The sequence below is a fragment of the Colletotrichum orchidophilum genome (genome assembly GCF_001831195.1).
Source record: "Colletotrichum orchidophilum strain IMI 309357 chromosome Unknown Scaffold_36.1, whole genome shotgun sequence".
NCBI classification, from domain to species: domain Eukaryota; kingdom Fungi; phylum Ascomycota; class Sordariomycetes; order Glomerellales; family Glomerellaceae; genus Colletotrichum; species Colletotrichum orchidophilum.
The window spans coordinates 122,568-141,084 of record NW_019172992.1 but is presented as its reverse complement, the minus strand read 5'-3'; the positions used below and the strand labels follow the sequence as shown (position 1 = coordinate 141,084).

Below are 18,517 nucleotides of genomic sequence, written 5' to 3'. Positions count from 1 at the left end.
CCAATCGGAACGCAGGGCTTGACGGAAAAGAGAGGTATGAAGGGTCAGACACGGAAGTGATCGTTATTCCCCAAGTCCGAAAGAAGACTTTAATGATATCTGTGTTGGCGCGTTGCGGAAGATGAATGGGTCAGAGAGGATGGGTTTGGCAAAAGCGGATGAGATGTTGTTACCCCTGTAATTCCGTAAATCCGAAACACCGTAAACCCGAAACCGACAATACTAAGAGGATCCACTGGGTTTGACAGACTCAATGACAGTGATTACAGCATCCGGAACCAATGTCTGGAAATCCCCTATTTGTGGAGGCTGCTTAGGAATGGGTATTCTTGTCAGGAAGTTTAATAGAACAGAGTAGGCTATAACTCAATCTTAAATGTGCATTACAGCCCTGTTCAACACATCGACTGTCTTCTCTATCCAGACCAGATTTCGTCTTAGTAGGCTGTAGCGATGACTCCAACACCAATCTACGACAGCGATCGAACCGTCCAGGTTGACGAAAGCTCTCAAGAATCTGGTCAGCATCAGCAAGGGTTGACTGTTGCATTCCGGGATGTGAGCATCAGAGTTCACGGACTGGGAGAAGACTTTGGTTCCACTTGTTTGTCTGTTCTGGCCGACTTGTTTCCCTTCGCCAAAAGCAAGACTTCTCCAAGAGTATGGGATAGAGTCTATGTATATGTTTGAAAAACATTCTAACCTGAGTAGCATATCCTTCATGATGTAACCGGTCAAGTACAGCCAGGGGAGATGGTGAGTCAACTGGCATTACGGCAATACCGCTTTCCACTAATCCTTTCCCCCAGCTACTGGTTCTCGGGCGACCAGGATCGGGCTGCACGTCTCTCCTGAAAGTCATATCAAACCAACGAAACGAGTTCCATCATGTGAGCGGCGACGTACGATATGGCAACCTTGGCCACAAAGGAGCGCAACAATTTCGGAATCAAGTGGTCATGAACACCGAAGGTAAGCAAAGTATACCACTCTGATAGATGAGTTGTCAAAGTCTGACGTAGGAAATCCACCAGATGACCTTCACTTCCCGACGTTGGAAGTGAAGCAAACGATTGACTTTGCGACGTCTAACAAGCTACCGGGTTCACGGCCAGATTCAACCGTCACTGCCAAAGAATACTTGTCTCAGAAGACCGATGCGATTCTGAATTCCTTAGCAATTGGTCACACGAAGAACACCATGGTCGGGGATGAAGTCACTCGCGGTGTATCAGGTGGCGAGAGGAAGCGAGTCTCCATCGCTGAAGTCATGGCTACGCAGGTTTGAATACGCCAGGATGAGTGTCTCTGATGGATATTCGCTAAAGTCATACCCAGGCCCCCGTGCAATGCTGGGACAACTCGACTCGAGGTTTAGACGCCAGCAACGCTTTGGACTTTGTGCGCGTCTTGCGCACGATGGCCGACGAGGAGCGCAAGTCTATTGTTGCCACTCTTTATCAGGCTGGCAACGGCATCTACGATCTCTTTGACAAGGTGCTCGTGCTAGCCGAAGGGAGAGAGATCTATTACGGTCCCACGTCCGAGGCTAAGCAGTACTTCGAGAACATGGGGTTTGAATGCACGCCGGGAGCCAACATTTCTGATTTTCTCACGTCGGTTTCGGTCCCCACAGAGCGTCAGATACGCCCTGGGTATGAAGACAAGATTCCAACGAGCCCAGCAGACTTTGAAGATGCGTACAAGTCCAGCCCACTCTTTGACCGCATGACACAACAGATGAATGCAGTGTCAGAAAAGTCTCTGTCCGATGAAGTGGAGAGTCTCCTGCGAGTTCGCGACGCAGAGAAGAATCGATCTTTACCGTTTCTATCCCGCCAAAGCAGCCCCTACCAGGTTTCCTTCATGAGCCAGATTACGACTTGTATCAGGAGGTACTTACTGTCTGTCCCCCTCTACACCTTGAGCCCAGGTTCTGATCTACTTTGAAGACAGTGTCAGATCATTTGGGGAGATCGATGGTCGACCGCACTGCAGATTGCTTCGGCACTCATCATGGCGTTAGTCACCGGCAGTCTATTCTACGACCTCCCTTCCGATAGCACCTCCATTTTCACTCGACCAGGCGCCCTCTTCTTCCCAATCCAACTTTTCGCCATGAACAAGATGTCTGAGACCACAGCATCATTTATGGGACGACGGATCATCTCAAGACACAAACGGCTTGCGTTCAATCGACCGGCAGCTTACGCCCTTGCGTGCACGGCAACTGATATCCCGCTTGTCATCGTCATGTATTCTCTGTTCCAATTGGTCTACTACTTCATGGTTGATTTACAACGCGAAGCTGGCCACTTCTTCACAAACTGGTTCATGCTTGTTCTGTGTACGTTGTGCTTTGCCTCCCTGTTCCGCATGATCGGGGCTTGGTGTAAGCATTTCGGCCTGGCTTCACAAATCACTGGGTGGATGACAATGGTGTACATGGTCTATGCAGGCAAGTTGGGACTATTCCAGTGGTGTGAGAACGCGCTTTCTGATACGTTGCAGGATATCTCATTCCCGTGCCGAGCATGCCTGTCTGGTTCCGTTGGATTTCATATCTGAACCCCGCAACTTACACGTTTGAAGCCATTATGGCCGAGGAAATGGGGGATCTCACTCTGAATTGCGTTGAGCCTCAACTTATTCCCTTCGGATCCACCTACGACAGCAGCCAGTATCGCAGCTGCACAGTCAGGGGATCTGTATCAGGGTCGACACTCATCGACGGCGAAACCTACATGAACTCTCAGTACGCAGTCTACAAAGCACACATCTGGCGCAATGCAGGGATTCTTATCGGATTCTGGATCTTCCTAGCGTTCATGACTGCGGTTGGATTCGAGATCAATTTGCACTCCGATTCCGGCTCAAAAGTCTTGTTCGACCGCCGGAGCCGACAGAAGGAGGCAGCCACAAAGGAAGACACGGAAAAGGCGGATGAATCAGCTGCTGCCCATGACGTGTCCTACATGTCCTTGAGCAAGACAGTCTTTACCTTCAAGGACATTAGCTATTTTGTTCGTCACGAAGGAAAGGACTTGCAACTTCTTCGCGGAGTCTCTGGATACGTCAAGCCAGGCCAGCTGGTCGCACTCATGGGAAGCTCCGGTGCGGGCAAGACGACTTTGATGGACGTCCTGGCGCAGAGGAAAGACAGCGGAAGGATCGAAGGCAGCATCATGGTCAACGGCAAGCCGCAAGGTATCAGCTTCCAGCGCACGACGGGCTACTGTGAGCAAAACGACGTTCACGAACCTACTTCTACGGTCTGGGAGAGCCTTTTGTTTTCTGCGAGACTGCGACAGAGCCACAAGATTCCGGATGAGGAGAAGCAAGACTACGTCCGAGGCATCATGGAGCTGCTTGAGCTGACGCCTTTACAGCACGCCATAGTTGGAAGTGAGTCTATCCTCCCATTGGAACTTGACTTTATCGTCTTTTGTGGAACCAAACGCTGATCATCAATGTCTTGCATAGCCCCTGGCTCAGGCCTCTCCATCGAACAGCGGAAGCGTCTTACACTCGCAACTGAACTTGTCGCGAAGCCTTCGCTGCTGTTCCTCGACGAACCGACTTCCGGCCTGGACGGGCAGTCCGCCTACGAAATCTGTCGCTTTATGCGCAGGCTCGCAGCATCTGGACAGACCATCATTTGCACCATTCACCAGCCTTCTGCCACTCTCTTTGATGCCTTTGACGTCCTCCTGCTTTTGGCCCGCGGGGGCCGTACAACCTACTTTGGACCGACTGGCAAGAACTCAGCCACGGTGATTGACTACTTTGCCCGCAACGGCACTGCTTGCCCACCGCATGCGAACCCTGCGGAGCACATTGTTGATGTGGTCCAAGGACGCTTCGGAACGGAAATCGACTGGCCGCAGACTTGGCTGGACTCCCCGGAGAGACAAGCGGCCATTACAGAACTCGATGCCCTCAACTCCAACCGGGACGAAGGTAAAGACGCACCGCCTTCCACCACGGCCGACGAAGTCAATGAGGATCAACTTGCTGGATTCGCAACACCCGTATCTTACCAGGTCTATCTCGTCACGTGCCGACAACTCGTCGCTCTGTGGCGCAACCCGGATTATGTCTGGAACAAGATTGGACTGCACATCACCAACGGTCTTTTTGGAGGTTTCTCTTACTGGATGTTGGGTGACGGCACTTTTGACCTCCAACTCCGGCTCATGGCTGTCTTCAATTTCGTGTTTGTTGCTCCTGGGTGCATCAATCAACTGCAGCCGCTATTCATCCAAAACCGCGACGTGTTTGAGACTCGTGAGAAGAAGTCCAAGACGTATCATTGGTTTGCTTTTGTGGCAGCTCAACTGCTGTCGGAGATACCGGTGTTGATTGTCTGCGGAACTCTTGCGTTTGCGACGTGGTACTTTACGGTTGGCTTCCCTACAGAAGCGAGGATTTCCGGACAAGTTTACCTTGAGATGATTCGTAAGCTTCCACCGAGCCTCATAAATTGTTATGAGTATCTTGCTGATGATTTGCTGATTCAGTTTACGAATTCTTGTACACTTCGCTGGGGCAGGCTATTGCCGCATACAGTCCTAATGCTTACTTCGCTGCGCTGGCCAACCCTATCATCATTGGCGCCGCTCTCATCAATTTCTGCGGTGTCGTCGTTCCCTACTCCCAAATCACGGCATTCTGGAGATACTGGCTCTACTGGCTCGACCCTTTCACCTACCTCATCCAAGGCATGCTAGAGCCTGTGGTCTGGGATGTCGAGGTTCACTGCAAGTCGAACGAACTGACTTACATTCCGCTCCCGGGCAACAGCACCTGTGGGGAGTACCTTGCCGACTTTCTCTCGTCCGAGCCAGGCTACGTCGTCGACCCCGGAAACAGCACCGTGTGTGCGTACTGCCCATACAGCACTGGTGCGGACTACATGAGAACGATGAACATCAATGACTCTAGCTATGGGTGGAGAGGAGTAAGTCAATGTGTTCTCTGTGACATGGAGACTCTCAGGTGGATCAAAATGCTGATTTTTTTGACTATCGCAGGTTGGCATCACAGCACTTTTCTGCGTTTCATCCTACGCTCTTGTCTTTTTGATGATGAAGTTGAGGACCAAGACTACGAAAACGGCTAACTGAGGGTAACCTGCACCAAAAGAATGGACAATCGTGCGGATGTGCCCAGCTTAAGAAGTTGGCCATTTAGAGACAGGTGGCTGCATTTACCTTTCTCCAGCAGACTGTGAGCTCACGTAACAATCGGAGGGCTGCAAAGAATTTAGCTTTTACCACCATATTTCCGCATCCAAAGTCTAGTGGTTTGGATAGACTAGGCTTGTGCGTTGGGTCGACCTCGCGGGATAGACTTTTGTGTTCTAGTAATGATCAGCTTCGCAGTCGAGGTTGGAAGCCGAATTTGAATGATTACGTAGAACTTTAGTCTAGATTCCATAAAATTGTTTACCTAATCGACAATATAAGTTCTACGAAGAGGCGCTACTGACTAACAGGATTTCAGCAGAGGTTATGCATCGAACAGGGATATACCTCCTCCTTCATAACCATATCTTGACTATTACACCATACGATCACGAAGCAAAGTTGAGAGCTGAAACTTCAATCTCTTAGAGGATTGATACCTTGCAAGTCACATGCAGCTGTCAACGTTAGTGCTCTTACACAACTGGCGACGTTTTGAGGACAACTTCTACCTCTTCAAGCTATCAGAAACGTCGATCAATGATACGTGTATTGTTTGAAAGATTTCACAATCCATCCCATCTTTGATCACATAATTGTCCTCTCTCTACAACCGCAAATTCTTGAGGGTCAAAGAACCGGGATACATTTTCACAGTTTAGATAGGGTGTCGCCTTCGGGAGCCTGTTGGATGAAAGCATTGCAGTTAAAGACGGACGCAGCCAGATTACGGATAGTTGTCTTGAACGCCATAGTAGCAATGTAATTTACGAACCAGCCAATGGAGTCCAACACTGGAGGCCCGCGGGTACGCAAATAGCGTTTTTCTTACCTCCAAATGCTTCTTGAATGCGAGATTGGTCACCCTTTTACTCAACACTTGCATTTGGTGGTGGGGATGATCCCAGACCGGGCCCCCACCGGTGGTGGAGCCGGTCTAAACGTCCGGCAGCAGCCGGGATGGCTATAGCTTCATGTTCACGTTCGATGCCGGCTGCCAAGTCCGCGCAAAGAGCACATCGGCAATGACAATGACTAGTAAGATCGGTTACTGAAGTTTCGTCGCTCTCAGTTTATGACCATGATGGCTGGTAGACCAGAGTTTCGGTCATTCGGAAGGAACGTTATGAGTGGCGGACGATGTTCCCATGGCACATATTAGTAATCAATCTTAAAGGCCGTCCTCGGCGCTAGGTATGTGATGATTGATGATACGTAGCTTGTGCGTGACCATTCCGGCGTGACTATTCCGGCTCAAATGGTCTTGCTAGCCTTATTTGACGACTTCAACAAGACGACTGGCAGGTAAGAGAACTCTTTGCCTCCCTTGCTAAGGCTTAACACAACTACGACGAATCAATGTTTGCAGGTGTTCAGTAGATCGAGATGCCTAGGGTATGATTCGGTTGCTTCGGAAAGCCTTACCTAAGGCACCCTGGATAAAGTCGAATTAGTAAGACTACCTCAAACCAACAAAGTACCATTGCATTTCCCCAAATTCAACAATTTGTTGTCTTTGGAGATCTTCAGTTATGTGTATGGAGCAGTGTATGATGGCTTCGGCTATGAGGTATTCTAGTGGTTCCTGTGTCTACGGGTTTCTAAGTGTTCAAGGATTGAGCCTGTCCTCTGTAGATGCGGGGGCACGAGGTAGTGTGGAGACACATTTGATCTCAACTGTCCCGGCACGGTTGTCAGAATTGATTTCCCTTGTTCGTCGCGAGAAAGATGTATTGGAAATGGTGAGAAGGGTTTCTTGCTTTTCCGCGTACCCAGTCAGCGATGATGTAGGATTTCTCAGGTACCGCGCGGCATTGGAGAGCGAGAGCATGAGAGGCTTATAAGAGGGTGAGGCCAAGTAGCTGTACAATCTCAGAAACCCGGTATCCGAAAAAGCTTCTCGCGGAGAGAACCTTCGCCTCTCGCATTCTGGTTCAGCTGCCGTGGAATCGTTTCCGAGAATTGCCGGGGTAGTCGATCCGCAAGCCTTCTAGAACGCTTCCGGATCTGAACTAAGAAAGCTTTGTATGACCGACGGGCGCTTCGTCACAGCCTCTTGCGTCGTGGCGTAGCTGATAAACTTGGCCTGTACATAACAAAGGCCAGTTTATCTAACAAACCTAAGCCTAACTGTTCCGCGGATTCAGGTTTTTTGGCAGGGGTTCGTCGCGATCCAGAGGCAAACCTTGGACAGCGCTCAGACATGCCGAGTCGGCAGAAAGTGTGCAGCCTTGTTCGCATCGCTTCGCATCGCGCTGTGCCCATAGCTCCCATAGCTCCCATAGCAGGAGTGAAATCGCGAAGTGACGGCTCCACCAAAGTCCCTTGATTCTTCACAACCGCCCACAGGGGAGGGGGGGGACACGGGTGACGGTGCGGTGTAGTGTTTGTGTGTTTGTTAGAGTTTTGTCCTCTGTTGATCAACCCGCCGCGCTAAGAATGGTATTGCGCCACGACCCTGACAAGGCCCGACCACTCGACGAACTCTAATCGGAACTAGGGCGGCCGGGCGAGTCAGGGCGAGTGTGGGACGCCCCCTTGTCGCAGGTTCACCGGTGGTCGTTTATGAGCAGCTTGACGCCCTTTTCACCTTGGGCCCTTGGATTGAGGTACAGGCAAACTTTTTGCAGCCGCGTGGAAAACGAATCTGCCACGGAAGACTGTTCGGTTGCATCGTGAAGCAATGAGCCTCGCCATGTGGCTCACAGCTCGCGTCGAGCGATTGAAGACACGATGAGTAACGCAACCGCCCTGACAGGGGCTTTTCCGCCCCCGCCTGGCGTCACACCGAACTTCGAGAACCCCAGGGATGCCGGGTGGATGTGGAATGTCGTTGGAATGAGTGTTTTGGCAGCCGTCACGACGCTGTTCTTTGGGATCAGAACATTTGTGAAGTTTTCTATGGCGAGACCGATTCTTCCAGACGACTGTACGTATCCCTTTGGTCGGTATCGGTGCGGATGAGGCGGGGAAACTTGAAAGTCAACACTGGACTGACTTGTGAACTAGGGACCTGTGCAGTATCATATGTGAGAGCCAGTCGACTTGCGGCGCGCAACAGATATGCTAATACTGTCAGGTTCTAATCATGATCTATGTTACGACGGTGTTCGTGATGGCGCACTATGGTGAGGGTCATCATGCATGGGAGCTGACGAGGGAATCATACGAAAAGGTGATGAAAGTATGTTGGATGACCTAGTACCTTGACAGTGAGGCATGAGCTAATGCATAGATTGTCAGTGGCTGTACGCCAGCTCCATCGTCTACTGCCCGGCAGCATACTTCACAAAGGTCACCCTACTTCTACTCGAAGCACGCGTCTTTGCTGTGCATGAACGAGTCTCGCGGGGAATCAGAGTCTTCATCGTCACCTTACTCATCTGCTACATCCCAATTCAAACACTAAAGACCGTTATCTGCCTGCCGATATCGGCCTTCTGGGACCCCAAGACACCGCATCCGAGATGCCTGAATCAACGCAAAATCTTCATCGCGGATCTGAGCCTGGCCATCATTACCGACTTCTTCATCCTCGTTCTCCCGGTACCACTTCTTTGGGGCTTGCGCATGCCTTTGCGAAAGAAGCTAAAGGTTGCTGCGCTACTCGGGGCTGGGGGCATTGCGACAGCTGTGACTGTCTATCGCATGTATCTTGTTGTTCAGTTTCTTACTTCGACGGATGTCACTGCTGATTTCGTTGTGTTGGACCTCATAACGTGAGCTTATCTCCGACAACCCCCCTAACCCCCCTCTCTCGCTTCATGAAGGCCTGGAAGCTAAAAGTCATGAATCAGGGCACTGGAGCTTGTGATTGGCTTCGTTTGTGCTTGTTTCCCCTCTACCAACCTTCTCTTTGAGCGCATACGAAGAGGAGAAGGAAGGCCAATGGGCAACCTACCACGAACGACGGGGGACCTGAAGAAAGGAACCAGCTCGAGCTCATCATACTGGCGAAGTATGTTGCCGAATAAGCAACTCAGATCAACGCGCGTAGCCGCCACGGCGGAGGAAAGAACTATAATACATCAAACAGGTCCCGCCAACTTCGACACCGAACTTGCGGTCCTTGCTGGCCAACCAATGGGAACGAGTCCAATGGCTGAAGAGCGCGGGAGAAAGTCGGAACAGATCTCCGAGGATTGGGCGTATAACCCCAGGGCAAATTCAATGGATGGCAGGCGAGAAGGTTGGCTGGCCGAGGGTGCCGAGAGCTCAGAACAAGGGCGTTCGAGGGACAGGGTACCCAACTGGCAAAACGACGAGATGGAGGCCAGAAAGTCGTGGGAAGCCGTGTGGGAGAAGGCTATACCTGCAGAGGGGTTGGCCTCTATTCCGGAAGAGAATGGCCCTCCTCGGCTGCAGCTCGCAACACACCCACCACCCGACTGGGAGAACCTGACAAAGTAGTTGGGCCGATTAGATGTCGTGAAGTTTTGTAAAAAGATACCCGATTATAACGAGGAATGGCGCTGTGCATTACCATCGGATCGATGGAAATCAGAAGGGAGCCAGGGCTATGGGACAAGACCTTCGAGTGTATAAAGCTTAGATGCAGTGACCAGATCACCCAAAGAAAATTGATTTGAGGACCCGACGTAGTGGTATTCTTTATGTAGTACAACTAGCGCCGCACATCATAATAGTTGACAAGTCCAACTCCCGTAGGCTGTAAAGGATAGACCCATTGAGCTGTCTGTAAACCCGAACAATAATATGTCTTTCTCCTCTGCCGGAGAGTGCCTCGTACACCAATCAATAAACATGAACAAGTCTCGCTTTTGATTGTAATGCAGTCTCTTTGAGGATCCCACCTGAAGTCATGGCGTTTGTGTCTGCTGTGACTACAAATTTAAAATGAAGTCGTCTTAGAGTTGAGCAAGTTTTCTGTTTCAGGAACTCGATCATTCCCATAAGCTCCTCCGGATGGCCGCACCTTATCTAGCGGGGACTTTATCCGTTGAAGTGGGGCTTTTCCAGGGGCCGATGGGATCAGCCAAACAAGTTTCGTGAGAGGATAATCAGATGAGACTAAATCAAGGACAGCGAAAACGCATAGGCAGAAATACTTTTAATGCCATAAGAGTTCAATGGAGTATAAGCACGGAAGATTGCATGGGCCACACCGAAATTGGAAGCCGATATGTATTTATGTATTTATGCAGCCCCTGCCCGCGGCCTAGGTCTTTCTATCACAGATTAGTACCTCGTAGCAAAATGTCTTACAAACCATGACACTGACAAAGGTCAACACATTGCCCAATGGCAATCTCGAAACGAATTAAAGCTCCATCGAGAAGCGTCAAGTCAGAATTGAGACTTGATCAAACGCACATACTTTGACCCATGCGAGTTGCGAACTTGCGATATCTTTGGGATGTTACATGTAGTGACTGCATGTGGGTGGCTGCCATTACATTCTTTGGAAACAGCCGACGACAAACCATCAAGGTTCAAGTGTTGAAAAGGCGATTGGTGCGGAATTGCCAAATCAATGAACAAATTCAGCAAAGATTTCGCTGATCTGAGAATGTGAACGGGAACCACCTCAGATAGGCGATTCGACAGTGGCCGGTATCTCGCACAAATGTAATCTCTTGACGCCATCTATCAGATGTTGCATGATTTAATCCTTTCGAGAAGGTGAAGACGCACAAAAAGACCAGAATGACGCTGTGACTTGGCGCTGCATGGGCGGTGTTGCCGGTACAATCTGCGGGAGTGTTACAACGGCGCGCTTGGCACGACTGTGCGAGCCGCCAGATACGATGCGCCAAGAGCATCGCAACGCCTCGTTTGAGGCTTCTCGCCCGTATGGCAGTGCCTGTCGCCAAGTCCGGGCGGGTATGTAAGTAAATTTGCGGCGACCGATGGTGGACTGCCGGGCCGGGGCCACGGAGCCGCTGATTCGTGCGTCCAAGTACCGAGCGGGCCTGGTCCGATAGACACCTGCTTCTTTGGGCAGTCGTGCTCCGCATCGCGACATTGAAGCTTGTTGCTCCCACTTTGCAACCGTCATTTTCTTGACCTTCTGTTTATAGCAGGACGATGAACAAGAATCATGTTTTTTTTGACTCGTAACGCGGTGGAGAGATACCGCGAGGCCCGAGGAGAGAACTGAGGGGCAAGAGAATGCCAAGTTGTCGTGGAGACAAGATAAAAAGAACGAGGTTTTCGCCCGCTGGATTGACAAAGGGTTTCGTTCTGTACCTCTCCGCTCTTTAACTTGCGAAGTGATCTTCGTGGTTCAACCGTCAATCACCCCTGCCTTGGACAAACCTCCAGGACCCTTCCTGAACCACTCAAGATGAAGGCAATCACCTTGGCAACCTTGGCTGTCTCGGCGCTCCTCTCTGGAGCTTCGGCCAAGGAGATCGCACCCAGTGAACTCGTCTCTGAGATTTACGACAGCGGTGTCATCCATAAGGATCTCATGGCCCGTAAAAAGGTATGCAATTAGTAACAGTCCGACCTGCAACGCTAATCCTAATCTTCGTATTGATAGGCATCATGGGACCGCCAAAGAGAGGCTGGAGAGATGGAGTCCACCAAGTACACTAGTCGTCTCGCTGATGAGGGTCCCGTTGCTTGCGTCGACGGCGTTGCTGAGGTCATTCCCGGCGATGCGAACAACACCTTCAAGTGCAACAAGGTCGACTTCTACGACTTCAAGAGTCACTCCGACCTGGGCTCCACTGCCGGCGAGGGATCTTCTTCCTGGGGTTGGACCAGCCCCGACGGCCGCGAGTTTGCCATCATTGCCCAGGCTGATGGCGCTGCCTTTGCTGAGATCACCTCCGCGGGCAAGCTCGTCTACCTCGGTCGCCTGCCGCAGTACTCTACCCAGTCCATCTGGCGCGAGCTCCGCGGATACAAGAACTATGTCGTTATCGGCAGTGAGGCATCCCGCCATGGAGTTCAGATCTTTGATTTGACCAAGGTCAGCTCACCAACATCCTCTTCCCTCGAGGCTCAAGCAATACTGACTCTCGGCGATAGCTGTTGGACATTGACCCCGCCAGCCCCGTCACCTTCAGCAACTCCCGTGACCTTACCGGTCACTGGAACGGCCTTCCCGCCGGCTCCACTCACAACATCGTCATCAACGAGGAGAAGCAGTACGCCGTTGCTGTTGGCGCCCAGCCTCGTTCCAGCGCCTGCCGCTCCGGTCTAATCTTCATCGACCTCAGCGACCCGGCTAACCCCACCTCCCCCGGTTGTGCCGCTGGAGACGGTTACGTCCACGATGCTCAGTGCCTCGTCTACCGTGGCCCCGATGAGAAGTACTTTGGCCGTGACATCTGCTACGGATATAACGAGGACACCTTGACCATCTATGATGTCACCAACAAGAACGAGACAAACATCATTTCTCGTACCTCTTACGAGGGTGCTAGCTGTACGTTGATTCGTTCCGTCCCGTGATAAGAGACTCTGAACAGCGACTGACTGGATATTTAGACACCCACCAGGGTTGGGTTACCAACACCGAGTGGCAAGAGTACCTCGTCCTCGACGACGAGTATGATGAGGTCGATGCCACCGGCCCTGCAGCCAGCGGTTACCCCATTACCTACTTCTGGGACATTAAGTCCCTCGAGGCGCCCAAGCAGACTGGTTACTACCGCAGCGAGGCCTACGGTATCGACCACAACCAGTTCGTCATCGACGGCCTCGCCTTCCAGAGCCATTACGGTGCCGGCCTACGCATTCTCGACGTTTCCTCCCTGCCCGATGATCCCACCGGAGGCGGTGTTTCGGAAGTCGGTTTCTTTGACATCTACCCTGAGAACGACAACGAGCCCCTCGGAGGATCCATTGACTTTGTCGGCACGTGGAGCCACTACCCCTACTTCAAGAGTGGCCACATTCTGATCAACACCATTGAGCGTGGTGCATTTGTTGTGAAGCGCTCCGCTTAGAGGAAGTGAGGATGAGGTTGGAATATACCTGGCCCGTGTCTGTCATTGAATATTGTCGAAAGACCACTTATCTATGGAGATAATGACTTTACACCGAAAGGAGGATCATGTGCATAAGGGCAGCTTAGCTCTAAAAATAATGAAGGAGTGACCTAAAGAGAGAACACCCATTTTCCTTGCGCATGGTCCGGTCAATCTGTCTTACTGAAGTTGCATATCCTGCCATTTTCTTGGCAACTGGCAATGACTTCTGAGGGTTGCTCATCAATACTAACTGCAAAAGCTTTCAGTCAGCATCGAGCAGTATCACCTTGCCGGTGAAATTGAAGAGAACCTACCCCGGACCGGAATATCATTATGCTCTGCATCATCCGAACTCCTAAAATTTGTAAGGATGACTGTTTTGCCAAATTATGTTCTGCCACAGAGAATATCTGCCTTCTAGAAGCCCCCGAAGCATTAAACCTGTGATGCCAAAAAGCCTATAATCTTCCCGAAAGCTTATTTCGCAAGCCAAAAAATAGTGGTCACCTGACCTGGTGCCAGGTGGCGCTTCAAGATTTCAACGAAATAGTTGCATAGCAGCGGCTCAGGTCTCGATCTTCATCAACCCTAAATTCAGCATGCCGAACTTGGTCTTCGTGTCGTAAAGAGCAGCCATATATTGGTTGGCGGGATGTGGCTAAATTTGTGTCTTTCTTTGGTCAACCAAAATGCCTGGTCGCCGCTACAGAATTTTGTCCCATGCAACACTGCAGAATAGAGTTGAGACTACGAAACCCTACGAGTCATTGAAAGGGCGATCAGAGAGTTCACAAAAAGAAGACCCCTCTTTTGGTCTTGCTGGTCTGACATACCTCGGTCATTCGTTTTTTCGTCCCCGGCGCGCTCGTTACCTTTGAGTTCGGCATTGCAAAGGCTTACCTCAGACTCCCAAACCTCACCTTTTTCTCCAAACCTACCGTAGGATAGCGTACCTGCGTGAAGCCAAACGAGACAACACTTTAGAACCAGCCGACCGTACAAGTAACATATGGAAAGCCCGTCGTCGACATCATCTACGCACGGTCCATGGATACGCGCCCTACAGTAGCCCTCTAACCTAGGGACACAGATGATCACTGCTGGATTGATGCGTCGGCGGGCGCGACGACTGCAATTATGGCGACCAGTCAATTAGAAAGCATCTTGAGACGCGATGATAGGTTTCTAAAGGAGATTTGGACTTGGTTTGGTGTTGGGGCTCTCGTCATACTACTGCGGTTCTTTGTGAGGATTCGCATGGTTGGTCCCAGAAGCCTCAGGGGAGATGACTATGCAATGCTTGTCGTAAGGCGCAATCGAGTCATTGAGCAGACCTTATTCTGACACGACATTTCGATAGACCCTGTTCCTCTACACCGTCTGTTTTGTGATGGTTGACTTGGTATGTAAGTATCATCAATGATGGCTAGAAGAAGGTGTACAGCAAGACTGATGTATGTGAGTACAGATCGATATGGCACGAATGTGGACCTCACAGCTGCTCAGATTAGCACTCTATCCGACGAAGAAGTGGCACGACTTGTACTGGGCTCCAAGTTCCAGCAAGTAGCTTGGTACTCGTACACTGCATATTTGTGGTCCATGAAAGCAACCTTGCTGTTCTTTTAGTATTTCACGTCCCTCTGAGAATTTTACAGGAGATGATCTGACGAAAGATAAGCAAGCGAATGACATTCGATTTGTGGCAAAGCGCAAGAGTGCTCAAATATCTGACGTGGTTCACGATTTTATCGTATTTGGTTGTGGTTGGAACGATAACATTCAGCTGCATGCCGTTAGTGTTGAACTCCGATATTAGCCTTGAAAATTCTGCTCATGGCAACTCACAGGTTTTCTGATAATTGGGGAGTGAGACCCCTACCCAGCGAAAAGTGTGTGTTCAAGGCCCAAGATCTACTAGTCTCAACGTTTCTCAGTGAGTTCAATGGTCGGTTTGCTTGAACGTAATCCAAGCTGATCAAAAACGAGACGTCGTTACCGATGCCGCCATTCTTTGTTTGCCCCTGCCAGTCTTGAAGGAGATCAGGGTACCTTTCTACAAAAAAGTGTTCATAGCAGTGCTGATATGCTCTGGTTTGTTCGTCATCGCGGCCGCGATCATGCGCGTCGGGGTAACTTTGGGTTCAGAACCCTCAACAATTACAGTCAATCGATGGGGTGTCCGAGAATGCGAAGTCGGCCTGATTGCCGTCAATGCGCCCATACTACGCCCTCTTTTCTCCCGTAGGTTTTGGCAGTGGCATTATCGGCCACCGGCCCGCGCACCAAATCCCATGGAAAGCGCAAGGAGGAGCCGAACGACGGTTGGCGGCCAACGACGGAGGGTCATCAAAGAGGACTCTCTTCTTGGGTGGATGAGTTCCACCACATCGAGGATAGGGACTCTAGTGGGAGGAACTCGCGATCGTGGGAATACAGCGGACGTGGAGCTAGGGGATGCGGCTAGTGAACAGGAGTTGGAGCCGCTCGACAATGCCGAGGATGATGAAGGGCAGAGCTCTCACAATCTAGTCGATGATGAGAGGACAAGACAAGAATGAGTTAGCGACGGGGTTTCAATCCATTCAATTGAGGCAGTTGGGCTTTGCAGGAGGGACGCCGCGGCGGAGTTGTGAATTGCTTTTTAGTACAGAAAAAGAAAAGGAAACCATATAGCAGCTAAGTATATTTGACCACGTAGTAGCACAGTAGAATCGGTGGCTTACAATCGCTTTTTCAGAGCCCGTCCGGGATACCAACGAAATAAGAGCTCGCCCAAATCAGCATCGAAAAAGGAAACGCCGTTTCGCAAAACCAAAACTCCAACTCAATCCAAAATCACAGGACATTATGTCCAATCTTGGACCGTCCGAATCTCGCTCACCCGTCTACTACGGCAAACACTATGCTCCTCATATCTCAGCTCCCTTATCAATACTCCGATTCACAATTTGAGGATTCATCCAGGCGTTCGTCCGCTTTTTCCCAGGGCGTTTACTCAATCAGCCAGTTCATTTATCGTCTGATTGTCCCTGGGCCTCGCGGTGAAATGACAGTATTCGGACTCATTCGGAAGCGGACATATCAGTCATCGAAACAAGCACCAATACAAGTGATGCTGACATCTCGGTTCTTGGTCATCGTTACAGCGGTCTCTTCCAAAGATCACATCGAGTCCCACCTCTCAATTTTTGCAGCTCGGGTGGCTATTCGGCGAAGTTTCACAGAAAATAGGGGCTCTCAGATCGCTTTTCAGTGGTGGGTGATCTTGGAGTCGGCTGGCTACATTCGGCGTCTGAGGAGGCATTCTCGCCCTCACTTTCTACGCAAGGATGGTGCAGAGGCCATAGAAGAATTCTGCTAGGGTAGACCGGCTCTCGGAGCCGTAGCTGCTCATCTAAGTCAGTTGCCCGAGCTTCAATCTGAGCGGTCATGGCATTCTGGAATTCATCTTCATCGTACGCGGACTCGCTGGAAGGCTGCACAATTGGGTAGAGTAGAGCGCCTGTTCTGGCATCGACGTCTCGAAAACGAAGGGGACAAGGGGTATGAACTTCGTCATTGCTACTGGCATCGGTGTCTCGAACACGACGGGGACGAGGGGCATCGAATCCGCCATGGCTGCGGGCACTTTGAGGAATGCTGGTATACTGCGAATTCCTCAGCCAGGTGAGAACAGCGCCATGGATGAGTATGGGGTCCCGGTGCGGACGAATCGGCGCGTGAGTCGGCACGGGAGGCGGCGCATTCTCGATGGGGTCGAGCAGGAAGTCAATGGAGTCCTCTTCGTCCCACTCCGTTGCGCCAGCTGGGCCGGTGGGGGCCTCTATCACCGTGGCGATATCATTAGCGTCGAGTTCGACTCGCTGGGTAGGCTCATGATTGAGGTAGGATATCGAATCGGGCGAGGGAAACAAGAGCCGACGAGGCGAGCCATGGGGTACGAAGGGAACCAAAGGGGTGCCAAATGAGCTTTCGTCGAACAAGGGGCCAAGGACTGGAGCTTCTATGGGCGAATCTGGTAGGAAGCTGGTTTGTCTTCTGGCGTGTTCTATACTTCTGGGCCCAGCCGGCTTTTTATTGTTGTGAGCTCGCAGAGTGCTTTGACCCTTCAATTCGTGTCCAGCATCGATGTAGGATTGCTTGATGATGCGTAGAGGTGCGGGTACCGCAGAGGCGTGAAGAAAGCCGTTGTTCTTTGTCAGATGAAGGGGCGAAGGCAAAGCCGATCGATGGAAGAACTCTTCTTCTTGATCATTGTCTCTCTCGTCAATAGTGGACAAGGGATTTGCCTCGGTGCTGTAATAAACAGGATGGCCTGTGTGAACGTCCCTCTTCTTCGCGGGGATCCGTAGGGGCATAGGCTCTTCGGATGCGATGAAAGAATCACTCGCACGATAGTCTTCAGCGAGTACTTCGTGAGAGTTATGGCATCCAAAGGTGCCCAGAATTTCATCAATCTCTCCGACCATCTCCGTGATAAGATTAGACCTTTGGTGCTCACTCTGAGCTTCAGTAAATATGGAAGAGGCGCCGTATAGCCTGGCACGGTTGGGATGTGACTTTCCAGGGGCACGGAGTGGAGTGGGTTCCAGAAGACCATCACCATCTCGGACAGCTGTGACGATCGAGTCGTTGTCATCTTCTCCATTACGAGGTTCACAATTTTGCTTCAAGGCGCCAAACTCGTACTCAGACTGAAAACCAATAGGCCGCTGGAACTGTAGTGAAGAGTCCAGCAAGTCGTCCTCGATGGTGGTTGAAATTCTCTGGCCGAAAAGTGGTCGAGAGGGGCGAGGGGGAAGTTCTTCAAGAGGATCCAGGAAATTCTCAGATCCCCATCCTGCTTTGGCATTAGTCAGTATAAGGTTGTCATCATTTCCAAGCAAGAGCACGAAGAGCGTACCTGGGATTGGAGAACTTCTTCGCGACATCTCAATGCTTGAGGTCTCCGAGAAATCAGACTCAGAGGGCTCAGGCGATCTCTAATCGTCTTCACCATCAAATGACTGATTGACGTTGGTCTCTTCATGGAGGATGCTGCTGGACGCCGCCAGAGATTGCGTTTCATGTACGCTTTCAATGCATTTGGTAGCCAGGTTCTCCTCAACAGGATTGCCATCCCTCACCTTGGCCATTTGCAAGAAGGTTGGCATCGTGAAGCCGGTGCAGATCGAAGGCCGGCGCAACGGTCCGATTGAAGTCTCGTGACGCGTGAACGCGACGGGTCGGAACGCGTTGAGGAAGACGTTACTGCTCCTCCCCTCGAGAGAAGTGAGGCCCTGGGGACAGAAGCCTAAATCGCGAGCTTCCCGCGTCTCATTTGGGTTTCTGAATAGCAACGCGAGACCTTGATGAACAATGCCAAGTAGTGACATCTTCACC

The 18,517-nt window shown here is 51.0% G+C and overlaps 5 protein-coding genes across 5 annotated transcripts; 4 read left to right on the top strand and 1 right to left on the bottom strand.

Annotated features, from left to right (window-relative positions):
• Positions 1–453: 453 nt before the first annotated feature.
• Positions 454–5,126, top strand: CORC01_05229 (multidrug resistance protein CDR1; the record flags this gene model as incomplete). The annotated part of the gene is made up of 10 exons (XM_022616873.1): positions 454–660; positions 712–756; positions 810–972; positions 1,035–1,282; positions 1,339–1,895; positions 1,953–2,482; positions 2,593–3,405; positions 3,484–4,458; positions 4,521–4,960; positions 5,034–5,126. The coding sequence occupies 10 exons, from the start codon at positions 454–456 to the stop codon at positions 5,124–5,126; spliced, it is 4,071 nt and encodes a 1,356-aa protein (XP_022476578.1).
• A 2,793-nt stretch (positions 5,127–7,919) lies between these two features.
• On the top strand, positions 7,920–9,596 carry CORC01_05228 (uncharacterized protein; the record flags this gene model as incomplete). Its single annotated transcript, XM_022616872.1, has 6 exons — positions 7,920–8,115; positions 8,196–8,215; positions 8,266–8,370; positions 8,430–8,905; positions 8,984–9,144; positions 9,223–9,596. The coding sequence occupies 6 exons, from the start codon at positions 7,920–7,922 to the stop codon at positions 9,594–9,596; spliced, it is 1,332 nt and encodes a 443-aa protein (XP_022476577.1).
• A 1,897-nt stretch (positions 9,597–11,493) lies between these two features.
• On the top strand, positions 11,494–13,108 carry CORC01_05227 (uncharacterized protein; the record flags this gene model as incomplete). The annotated part of the gene is made up of 4 exons (XM_022616871.1): positions 11,494–11,634; positions 11,692–12,126; positions 12,186–12,585; positions 12,648–13,108. 4 exons carry the CDS (start codon positions 11,494–11,496, stop codon positions 13,106–13,108), a joined length of 1,437 nt encoding a protein of 478 aa, XP_022476576.1.
• A 1,161-nt stretch (positions 13,109–14,269) lies between these two features.
• On the top strand, positions 14,270–14,702 carry CORC01_05226 (uncharacterized protein; the record flags this gene model as incomplete). The annotated part of the gene is made up of 3 exons (XM_022616870.1): positions 14,270–14,437; positions 14,493–14,534; positions 14,601–14,702. The coding sequence occupies 3 exons, from the start codon at positions 14,270–14,272 to the stop codon at positions 14,700–14,702; spliced, it is 312 nt and encodes a 103-aa protein (XP_022476575.1).
• Positions 14,703–16,353: 1,651 nt separating this feature from the next.
• Positions 16,354–18,510, bottom strand: CORC01_05225 (uncharacterized protein; the record flags this gene model as incomplete). Its single annotated transcript, XM_022616869.1, has 3 exons — positions 16,354–17,975; positions 18,039–18,117; positions 18,208–18,510. The coding sequence occupies 3 exons, from the start codon at positions 18,508–18,510 to the stop codon at positions 16,354–16,356; spliced, it is 2,004 nt and encodes a 667-aa protein (XP_022476574.1).
• Between the last annotated feature and the right edge of the window lie 7 nt (positions 18,511–18,517).